We start from the raw sequence: 11,118 nt of genomic DNA, 5'->3' as shown, positions 1-11,118 counted from the left end.
CTGTCGCTGCAGCGCCTGCTTCCCAGGAACACGCTTCCCGTGCAGAAAGGCAGTCCAGAGGAGATGCAGTGGGAGAGCGCTTCCAGGCCTTACCCAGCCCCCCAACACTCTGCCCGGGGTAGTTCCTTTGCCTCTCAAAGGGCCATCAGAGCTGGTGACCAGGAGATCCCCAGGGTGCTGGGCAGTGGGGCTGGCCACTGTGGCCCCTGGGGAGATACTGAGAAGAAGTCCCTGAAGCCAGAGATCTAGCAACCCCGAGAAGCAAGGGCGGGACAGTCACTGGACAGGCCGCAGGGACTCAGGCCGATACTGCCTACTTCCTCCCTGCAGCCCTGAGCGCAGCCCCCAGAGCTGCCTGCTTCCTCGGTGCTGAGGGTCCCGACTGGGGTGCTGGGGACACCTGGAGGACCGAGCCGTGACTAGCAGCAGCCCAGGAGGAGGGGGGCCGGGAGGGTGAGCCCACCCCTCGTGGGCAGCGGTCAGGCATGACTGTTGGGGCAGCCAGGGAACCGAAGGATGGTGAAGCCGACGACTTGGGGAAGAATGTCAGGACGCCTCAGCTGTCCCCACCCGTGCTGCTCCGAGTGTCCTGGGAGTAAGTGAGCGTGGCTGTCGCCAGCAGGTATTGGCAGTCCCTGTGCCACCTGCGGATTCCCGGGCCCACAGGAGGGTCCTGGAACCCTTGTTCAGAGCCAGTTGGCTGGAGCAGAGGGGATGTGGGGCTGATGGCTGGCTGGCACCACAGTCTGAGGGGGGTCCGGGCGGTGAGTAGCGGGGTCTGAGGTCCCTGGAGGCATCTGCGTCACCGAGCAGTGAGGGCTGCCCAGTGCGTGTGCCCTGAGGTCAGACTGGGGGGTCCAGCAGGACGGAAACGGTTTTGGGGGGTCTGGCAGAGGTCCTGAGTGGTCTCGGGGCTGCAGTGGGGTCGCGGACCCAGACTGTCTCACCGTGTGCACGGCTAAGTGGGCAGCACCCTCAGGACTTTGGGGTCACCAGTGGGGCTCAGAGTGAGAGGCATAAAGGATGTTCCGCAGACTGGCTCGTGGCTGAAAGCTCTACGCTGGCAGCCCCTCTGAGAAAGAAGCTCACAGCTAACAGGGAGGGCACGAGGAGGTGGCATGGGGGGCGGCCACCAGGGAGGGTGGCCCCTGCTCTGCCAGCCAGTGAGGCTCCCTGCCGGCATCTGCGTCACCAGCAGTGAGGGCTGCCCAGCGCGTGTGCCCTGAGGTCAGAATGGGGGGCCCAGCAGGACGGAAACGGTTTGGGGGAGTCCTCACAGCACCTCCCAGCGCCCTCCATTGGCCATGGACCCCACCCAGTCCTGCCCAGGAGAGGCACACCCCCTGCACGGGGCTTTCTGTGGTCACCAGGTCAGCACCCTGGACAGGTACCTGTCCACCGAGTGACTCTGAACATCAGTGCCAGGGTACGTGTGTTGTGTGGTGGTGGAGTGTGTCTGTGTGGATGTGGTCCTTTGTGTGTGTCTCTGTGTGAGTGTGATTGTGTCTGGGCATCTGTGTGAGTGTGTATGAGTAGATGGTTATGTGTGTGTCTGAGTGTGTGAGTGGTCAATGCGTGTCTGTGTGTGTGTGTCTGAGTGTGAGTGTGTGTCTGAGTGTGTGTGTCTGAGTATGTGAATCTCTGTGTATGTGGATTTGTGTTAGTGTGTGTGAGTGTGTGGGTGTGTGTGTGAGTGGTCTATTGAGTGTGCAAGTGGGTGCCTATGCGAGTGTGTGAATGTCTGTGAGAATGGGTGTCTATGAGTGCATGTGTTTGAGTATGTTGGTGCGTGTGAATGTGTCTATCGGTGTGTGAGTGTGTGTATGAGTGTGTGAGTGTATCTGTGAGTGTATGTGAGTGTGGATCTGTGTGTGTCTGAATGTCTGGGTCTGTATGAGTGTGTGGGTCTGTGTGTGAGGGAGTCTGTGGGAGTGTGTCTGTGGGTGTGTATGGGGGTCTGTGTGACTGTGTGTGTCTGAGTGTATCTATATGAGTGTGTGCCTGTATGAATGTGTATGTGTGTCTGTGTGAGTGCCTGTGAGTGTGGGTCTGTGTGTGTGAGTGTGTGTGAGTGTCTGTGTGTGTCTGCATGAATGTGTGAGTGTGTGAGTGCACTGCAGAGTGAGTCACCCACGAGCTCTTCATCACACTCATTGGCGGAGTCCAAGGGCCTTCATTGACCTGCAGGGGCTTCCCGGCAGGAGCAAGGGTCGCAGTCTGCTGAAGAGCCTGGAAACTGGGGCCAGGCCGACTCATCTGGTCCTTCACAGCCTGTCTGGCACACCCAGTTGGCTTTCTCTCAGCCAGAGGGAGCAACAGCTCGAGCACAGGAGCCCCGAGCCCTGCGGTGGGCGGGGAGGCTCACGTGTGCTGTCTGACCGGCGTTCCCATTCTACTTCTCTGTCTTCCTGTGTCACCTCATCCCTGGGCCATCCTACCACTAATGTGTGACTACGTGAGTGTATGTGTTTGTGTATCTGTGTGAGTGGGTAATTGTGTGTCCACATGTATGTCTGAGCATCCATATGAGTGTGTCTGTGTGGGTATGGGTGGGTGAGAGTATGTGTCTGTGTGAGTGGGTGATAGTGTGTCTGTGTGAGTGTCTGTGTGATAGTGTGTCTGTGTGAGTGAGTGATAGTGTGTCTGTGTGAGTGTCTGTGTGATAGTGTGTCTGTGTGAGTGGGTGATAGTGTGTCTGTGTGAGCGTCTGTGTGATAGTGTGTCTGTGTGAGTAGGTCATAGTGTGTGTGAGCGTCTGTGTGATAGTGTGTCTGTGTGAGCGTCTATGTGATAGTGTGTCTGTGTGAGAGTGTGTCTGTGAGAGTGGGTGATTGTGTGTGAAGGTGTGTGCATACACATGCAGGAGTGTCATCTGACCCACATGCCTGGTAGGATCTGTTCTTTGGGGCTGCTCTGCAGGCACTCAGGGCCCTGCACGCAGAAGACCCCAGGGCTGCTACGGGGGGCTGGGACTAAGCACTGGCATGCTCTCCACTCCCACCCTGTCAGTGACAGTCATGCGGTCCCGGCTGCCTCCACTTCCCTAGCCTCCTTGCCGCTCACTGCTGCCGTGTGACCAAGGTCTGGGTCAGGAAACTTAAATGGAAGCACTCTGCGGGGACTTCTAAGCAGCCTCCTCCGGGGTGTCCCTTGTGCTCTGCTAGGAGCCCCAGCAGCCATCCTGGCACCATGAGGACCCCGTTCCTCTTGGACTGGGAGAGAGCTGGACGCAGCCGCCACAGTCTAGACGACCAGCCCTGGAAGCCAGGAGAGGGGTGCCTGGGCCCCTGGGCCGGTGTCAGGCCTCCCTCTAATCCAGGCCAGAGTGGCAGGGAGACAGTTTCTGGCTCAGCCCAAGGCTTGTGCGGGGCGGCGGAAGAGGAAGTGGCCAGAAGGGGAGGCGCGTGGTCCGGGCCGGGGCAGACGAGCTGCCCTGGTGAACCAAGGCTCTGCGCGTGTGCTGGAGCAGGATGGGCACTGGGACAGGCCCCCCAAAGGTGAGTGCCAGGGAGCCGGAGAGGTCCAGGCTGGAGGGGCACAGCGTGGACGGCCAGTGCCGCAGGACTTTTCCTGCCTCGAGGTGCCAGCGCCAGGGGCATCTTGCTTGTGGCCTCCATGGGCTGCAGCAAGTCACAGCGCACGCCCGCGTCCAGGGCCCGGGCAGAGACCAGGAGGCAGGGCTGCGGTGTGGAGGTCCCTCCTGCACGCCCCCTGCCTGGACTGGGGCGCCATGCTGTTGCACCTGGCAGCTCCTTCAGGCACAGGAAGGTGGAGCAGCCTGGAATCAAAGCTGCCAGGTCTGGAGCACCCTGGAGTCTGCTCCGTCCAGGGGCGTCTGCCAGGGCTACGGAGTGAGGGGCTCTAGCCTCGCACCAAGGTGGGCTGAGGGACAGAGCCAGGTAGGGTCCATGCACACGCACGCACACAAGCACAGGCCGCCAGGCTGAGAGGTGTGCTGCCTGAGAGGTCGCATGTGACGGCCTCATGTGCTGGCACCCTCCCCTGCCTCCAGTTCCTCATGGCTCAGGCTGCCCCGGCCTCCTGCTGGGGGCCACACCGGGTCCAGCGGGCAGTCCCCTGAGCCCCAGCAACTATTTATAGGCATCAGAGCTATGCTGAAACCAGGAACCGAGACTCAGACACTGTGTCGACAGGAAAGTGGGTGGGAGAGCCGGTCCCAGGGAGAGTGAGCGAGAGCGGAAGTGCCTGGACGTGCCCTGCGGGAGCCCACTCCCTCGAACTCTCACACACACACACACACCCCTGCACTCCTGTCAGCACATGACACACACAGTCACATGCATAGACAGAAACATAATAACATACCTGTATCGACTCACATGCAGGCGCTCTTGCCTGCACACATATGCACACACATGCAAAAACATGCACATACCCATAGATGCATATACATGAACACACATGGGCACATAGACATGAACGCACATGGTACAAAGGCACATGACTCACAATCATACACGCACACATGCACACATATACACATGCATGGTAGCAACTCTTTATGCTTGCACAGGCTCATGCATGCTCACATACATGCACACTCACACATGACCCTATACATACACCATGCATGCCTACATTCAGTTATGCACACACTCACACATGATCCCACATACTCATGCAAACACACATATCTCCACACACACTTATGCATGCATACATTAATCATGCACACTCACACATATCTACACACTCATACCCAACACTCATACCTACACACTCATGTACACATACATATTTACATACTTGCACATACCTCCCCACTCATGTACACACACATAACCCCACTCATGACCACACTCATGCACACACACATTGTCACAGTCATGCACACACATACCCCCACACATTCACACATACCCACACACACTCATGCCCACATTCATACATACCCACCACACTCATGCCCATACTCACACATAGCCACACACACTCATGCACACACTCACACATACCCGTACTCAGTCATGTGCACATTAATGTGTTCCCATATACATTCATGCACAGACTCCTGCACACTCATGTACATACACTCGGCTGCGCAGTGCACACAGGGACTCACAGTAAGGGGATTTAGCCGCAGGCCTGTCCGTGGGAGCCAGGGTGAGCACGCAGGCCTGAGGCCCCTGGGGTTCAAACAGGGCCCTGTGGGGTTGTTGACGGGGCTGGGCTGCCGTGACTCTGGGTCACCTGTGCAGATGCCGAGGTCTCCGCAGAGAATGTCAAGGACCCCTGTGTGGCCCTGCTCCAACCCACCCCACAGCCCCAGGGCCAGAGTGGCAGAGCTCTGCAGCCTGAGGGAGGGGCTCAGTAGCCCCGCCGGCACCTGGGTCCGAGTGGTAAGAACGAAAGAAGCCTGGGGGACCTCGGGCTCACCCACTAGTAGGCTGTGTGGCATGGGGGTCAGGGTAAGGGGCCAGGGGGTCAGGGGGTTGGAGGTCAAGGGGGTTGGGGGGCAATGGGGTCAGGTGGGGGGGTCAAGGGGTTGGGGGCAAGGGGGTCAGGGGCCCAGGAGGTTGGGGGTCAGGGCGCTAGGGAGGTGGGGGCCTGGGGGTGGGAGGAGCACTGCAGTGCCCCCCCTGAGCCCTGCCCCCCCAGCTAGGCACCCTAGACCCCTCTTCTTTGCCCTCCCTATGAAAGCCTGGCCGCCCCTCAGGCCCCATGACCCCCTCCAGCTGCAGGTGCTGGGGGTCTCGGCTGCACTGCTTCTGGGCTGCCTGAGCCTCACTCACTTGCTGGGCCCCGCGCAGCCTGTGGAAGGGCCTGCCGGGCCGCAGTTCGCCCCCCACGGGGCCGCACAGCCACCTCAGGATGCCTGCAGGTGAGTGGCCTGAGAGGCAGCTGTGGGGGCTTGCCGGCTCTGCCCGCAGAATACAGGCTCCTGTGGGGCCTGGGGCAGGCGCAGGTAACGGGCGGTTCGAGGGAGTCCCCGCGGGGCTGGGGAACAGACAGAGCCGTAAGGGGCTGCCGGCTCCCTGCAGCCTCGCCCTCGTGGAGAGCATCCCCCAGGACCTGCCCGTGACCGCTACCAACTCATCTGCCCGGCCACTGGCCCAGGCTTGGCTGCAGCTGCTGGACATGGCCCAGGAGAGTGTGCACGTGGCCTCGTTCTACTGGTCACTCACGGGGCACGACATTGGGGTTAATGACTCATCTTCCCAACTGGTGCGCCCCCCTTCCCTGGGGAGGGGGACAAGGTGTGGGGGCGGGGCTGGGAAGGGCTAGGTCTGTCCGTGTCCTGTGGGAGATGCAGCAGCTTGTGGACTGTCCGCAGGGGGAGACCCTCTTACAGAAGCTGCAGCAGCTGCCAGGCAGAAACGTGTCCCTGGTCGTGGCCACCAGCACCACCTCCCTGGCCCCCAACTCCAGTGACCTGCAGCGCCTGGTTGCCCAAGGTGGGTTCTGCCCGCTGGGACCACACAAAAGCAGCAGAGTCACCCGTGGGAGGTGGGCGGGGCCCGGGCAGGGCAGGACAGGGGCAGGGGCCTGGCTGGGAGTGCAGGTATCACCGGGGTAACAGTGGAGGTGGCCCCGGAGTGCGTCTGTGGCTGCAGCGGGCACTAAGCCACACGCTGGCAGCCCCATCTCCACCAGTAGGCTCGGGAGGAAGCTCAGAGGGCCTAGAACCAAGCGGGAGAGCAGGGCCAGTGTCCTCCCTGCCCAGTGACCGTCTCCGCAGGTGCCCAGGTGCGGCATGTGCCCTTGAAAAAGCTCACTGGGGGCGTTTTGCACTCCAAGTTCTGGGTCGTGGATGGGCGGCACATCTACGTGGGCAGCGCCAACATGGACTGGCGGTCCCTAACCCAGGTGGGCTGCCGTTCCCTCTTTCTGCTGGGTGTCGGCTGGGTTGGGGGCTCTTCAGAATACAACGCCTGCGGAAAGCAGGGCCCCACTCTCGGTGATGGGTCTGTGAGAGTGCTGTGGCCGCGGGGAGGCGCTGACCCTGCCCCAGGGGCCCTGCTGCCCCACCCCTGCAGGTGAAGGAGCTGGGAGTCATCATTTACAACTGCAGCCGCCTGGCCCAGGACCTGGAGAAAACCTTCCAGACCTACTGGGCGCTGGGGGTGCCCGGGCCCGTGCTCCCCAGCCGTTGGCCTCGGAACTTCTCCTCACACATTAACCGCTTCCAGCCCCTGCGGGAGCACTTCAGTGGGCTCCCCACCACAGCCTACTTCTCGGTGAGGTGCTGGGGTCACCACAGCCCTGGCCACCTGCTGGGCAGGCCCCAAGCAGGGACCTTCCAGCACAGCAGGCCCTTAGTGACACAGGCCCCTGGCCTGGGTGTGGGAGGTGGTGGGGCTGGGGCAGAGGCACCCAGTGCATGGGGCTGGGGCCAGGAGACCCTATGGCGCCTCCAGCTATGGTGTCCGACGCTCTTCAGGGAAGGCAGGCCCAGTGGGGTGGTCATACCTGGCAGGGTGCCCCTCCATCGGGTGCCCAGGAGTGGACAGTTCTTCACCAACCCTGCCACTGGTCTGCTGGAGAGGCCTGATAGGGCCCAGGACGGGGTCCTGTCTGGGGAGAGAAAGGGGTCAGGCCAGCCCACCCTGGACGTGGCGGGTGACAGGGTGCGGGTGGGGCACCAGGCCGTCCAGAGGTCTCTGGGCAGCGTTCGCAAGGGCCCTCTTGGCACAGGCATCGCCGCCGGCACTCTGCCCCAGTGGCCGAACCCGGGACCTGGACGCGCTGCTCACGGAGATCGGGCACGCCCGGGAGTTCATCTACATCTCGGTGATGGAGTACTTCCCCACCACGCGCTTCCAACACCCTGACAGGTGCGCCAGGAGGAGCCAGCCAAGGCTGGGCGGCGTGTGCAGGCCTGTAGAGAGGGCGGGCAGGAGGGCTGGGGGCGGGGCCTGGGCGGAGCCTGTAGAAGAAGAGGGCAGAAGCACAGGGGGCGGGGTCTGGACGGGGCTGCCGGATAGGGACGAGGCATGGGCGGGGCCTGAAGGGGCTGAAGGACAGGGGGGGGACCTAGGCGGGGCCTGTAGAGGGAGAGGTCTGAAGGACAGGGGGCGGGCCTGGACAGGGCCTGTAGAGGAAGAGGGAAGAAGCACAGGGGGCAGGGCCTGGGCGGGGCTATTGGTGGCTGAAGGACAGGTGGCGTGGCCTGTAGAGGGAGCGGGCTGAAGGACAGGGGCGGGGCCTGGGCGGGACCTGAAAGGTCTGAAGGCAGGAGGCGGGGCCTAGAAAGAGAAGGTGGGAGGGCCAGGGGCGGGGCCTAGGCAGGGCCTATAGTAGGAGAGATCTGAAGGGCAGAGGGGGCGGGGCCTGGAGGGGCCTGGGACCCTGATTCTTAGAAGGAGGAGCCTGGTGGTCCAAGGGAGGCTCTGGAGGGCAGATCCGCAGGGCCTTGGAGAGGCCACCAGGCTGATGGACACTTTCTCTCTCCTACCAGACCCTCCCCATCCCAGGGCTGCTGGGGAAGCCCTGCTGATGTCTCTTCCTGACCCTCTCTTCCCAGATACTGGCCTGTCCTGGACACTGCCCTGCGGACTGCGGCTGTGAGCAGGGGTGTGCATGTACGCCTGCTGGTCAGCTGCTGGCTCAACACAGACCCTAGCATGATCCCTTTCCTGCGCTCGCTTCAGGCCCTCAGCAACCCCAAGGCTGGCATCTCCCTGGATGTGGTGAGGCCCCCATCCCTGGGCGGGCTTGAGGATGCCCTGCACCCTCCTGACACAGTCCTCTTCGTTTCCCGAAGAAAGCCTACATCGTACCGGTAGGGAACCACTCAAACATCCCGTTCAGCCGGGTGAACCACAGCAAGTTCATGGTTACCGAGCAGGTGGCCTACATCGGTGAGCAGTGCAGGGCCATGGGCGTGGGGGCACCCCAGAGGAGGTCAGACACGAGGACCCACACTCCCCTCCCCCTCCCCAGGCACCTCCAACTGGTCAGAAGACTACTTTAGCAGCACTGCAGGCGTGGGCCTGGTGCTGAGACAGAGGGCTGCGGGCACCCAGCCGCAGGCACTCACCGTGCAGGAGCAGCTGCGCCGACTGTTCGAGCGTGACTGGAGCTCGCCCTACGCCTTGGGCCTGGACGCACTGGCCCACAGCCGGGACTGTGTTTGGCGCCACTGAGCCTCTGGAAACCTCCAGCTCTTGGTGGAACCACTCTCCACCAAGTCTGCTGTCTGTTCCCAGATCTGGGCTTCAAGCAGCTGCTTCTGCCCCAGCCCTCGTCCAAGCCAGGTGCCCAAAGGCCTGTGGGCGCCGGCTTTGCTTTCCATCCGCTCTTCAAACCCAGCTGTTCCTAAAGCCAGCCTCCTCCAAGAAGGCCTCCAGGAAGCCCCTTGCTGGCTCCCCCAGAGTAATTGCAAACCCTTGGAATGTGCCTGTGCCTTCTGTCTCTGACTCCAGCTTAATGGGAGCGCCTCCTATCCCCCCCCAGACTGTAGATTTCCTCTCTAAACTCTCCAGGGCCTCCATCCACACCCCACACCTGCACATCTGCAGAGCCCTGACCCAACCAGTCCGTGGGGAGAGGAAGGCTGCGCTCTGGCAGGTCCTAGATCTCACACAGCTGGGCACCCCGCTCAGAAATGAAACGGGGGAGCCAGAGAAGGCAGTGAACCCCCTGGCAGAGAACCACCACCAGTGCAATTCTGGAGGTCCAGGGGGTCAGGGATGCGAGGGAAGGTTACTCAGAATATCCACGACTTGGGCATGTTCCTGGAGCCACAGGGGATTGTGGGGGTTCCTGGGGGGGGACTGTCGAGAGGCGTGTCCCTGGCAGAAACCGGGACTCCAGGACAGGCGGGAAGTGAGCCCTGTGGCAGTGGGTTCAGCGTGTGGAAACCCAGGACTCTGAGAAAGGTTCCTGGGGTGGCTGGTGGCTGCAGCCCTGGACTGTGGGTGCTGCGGCGCCTCCGAGTCACAGCACGCTGACCAAGCTGCACGGGTCCATCTTTGCGCGCAGACTGTCAAGGACCGCAATGACCCAACTTAACTGCATTGCTAGAGCCCGCCTGGTAGTTGGTTGCGCTGATTGGTTATGAGTTCTGGGACTGACCAATCAGGTCACACATGTAAATACTGGGCCAGGTGGTCTTGAAGGCCCGGCCCCGCCCCCTCACTTCCGGTCTCTCCGTGGTGACAGAGAGCTGTTGAGGCTCCCGAGGGGAATCCAGAACTCTGTGGTGGGTTATCAGGGGGACACGGGAAGGTGGGGGTAAGTTCCTGAGGACAGCAGAGGAGTGTGGGGAGACCTGCCCTGTGAGGGAGGATTTTTGGTGGGGCATGAACCCAGGACTGTGAGGGGGTGAGGAGGGGGCGCCCAGCACTGCGGGGTGGATTCCGGGGTGAACCCGGGACTGTGAGGGGGTGAGGAGGGGGCGCCCAGCACTGCGGGGTGGATTCCGGGGTGAACCCGGGACTGTGAGGGGGTGAGGAGGGGGCGCCCAGCACTGCGGGGTGGATTCCGGGGTGAACCCGGGACTGTGAGGGGGTGGGGAGGGGGCGCCCAGCACTGCGGGGTGGATTCCGGGGTGAACCCGGGACTGTGAGGGGGTGGGGAGGGGGCGCCCAGCACTGCGGGGTGGATTCCGGGGTGAACCCGGGACTGTGAGGGGGTGGGGAGGGGGCGCCCAGCACTGCGGGGTGGATTCCGGGGTGAACCCGGGACTGTGAGGGGGTGAGGAGGGGGCGCCCAGCACTGTGGGGTGGATTCCGGGGTGAACCCGGGACTGTGAGGGGGTGGGGAGGGGGCGCCCAGCACTGCGGGGTGTTTCCGGGGTGAACCCGGGACTGTGAGGGGGTGGGGAGGGGGCGCCCAGCACTGCGGGGTGGATTCCGGGGTGAACCCGGGACTGTGAGGGGGTGAGGGTGGGGGCGCCCAGCACTGCGGGGTGGATTCCGGGGTGAATCCGGGACTGTGAGGGGGTGAGGAGGGGGCGCCCAGCACTGCGGGGTGGATTCCGGGGTGAACCCGGGACTGTGAGGGGGTGAGGAGGGGGCGCCCAGCACTGCGGGGTGGATTCCGGGGTGAACCCGGGACTGTGAGGGGGTGGGGAGGGGGCGCCCAGCACTGTGGGGTGGATTCCGGGGTGAACCCGGGACTGTGAGGGGGTGGGGAGGGGGCGCCCAGCACTGT

At 62.6% G+C, this 11,118-nt stretch overlaps 1 protein-coding gene across 1 annotated transcript; it reads left to right on the top strand.

The window, feature by feature from the left end:
• The first annotated feature begins 3,378 nt into the window (after window positions 1–3,378).
• Window positions 3,379–9,360, top strand: PLD4 (phospholipase D family member 4). Its single transcript, XM_055132635.1, has 11 exons — window positions 3,379–3,497; window positions 5,220–5,360; window positions 5,697–5,842; window positions 6,003–6,186; window positions 6,296–6,416; window positions 6,701–6,828; window positions 6,999–7,199; window positions 7,657–7,796; window positions 8,486–8,651; window positions 8,726–8,822; window positions 8,905–9,360. The coding sequence occupies exons 1-11, from the start codon at window positions 3,471–3,473 to the stop codon at window positions 9,105–9,107; spliced, it is 1,554 nt and encodes a 517-aa protein (XP_054988610.1). The 5' UTR covers window positions 3,379–3,470; the 3' UTR covers window positions 9,108–9,360.
• The last annotated feature ends 1,758 nt before the right edge of the window (window positions 9,361–11,118 follow it).

The sequence above is a fragment of the Sorex araneus genome, chromosome 3 (genome assembly GCF_027595985.1).
Source record: "Sorex araneus isolate mSorAra2 chromosome 3, mSorAra2.pri, whole genome shotgun sequence".
Lineage (NCBI taxonomy): Eukaryota > Metazoa > Chordata > Mammalia > Eulipotyphla > Soricidae > Sorex > Sorex araneus.
Note: the sequence above shows the minus strand (reverse complement) of the source record. Positions and strands in the feature narration are given on the sequence as shown.

What these genes read in the sequence shown, in the direction of transcription:
- PLD4 (XM_055132635.1), top strand. Translation starts at nt 3,471, where the DNA reads ATGGGCACTGGGACAGGCCCCCCAAAG. An exon ending in CCACCACAGCCTACTTCTCG is followed by an intron (nt 7,200 to 7,656) that starts GTGAGGTGCTGG and finishes CTCTTGGCACAG; the next exon opens with GCATCGCCGCCGGCACTCTG. An exon ending in CGAGCAGGTGGCCTACATCG is followed by an intron (nt 8,823 to 8,904) that starts GTGAGCAGTGCA and finishes CCCCCTCCCCAG; the next exon opens with GCACCTCCAACTGGTCAGAA.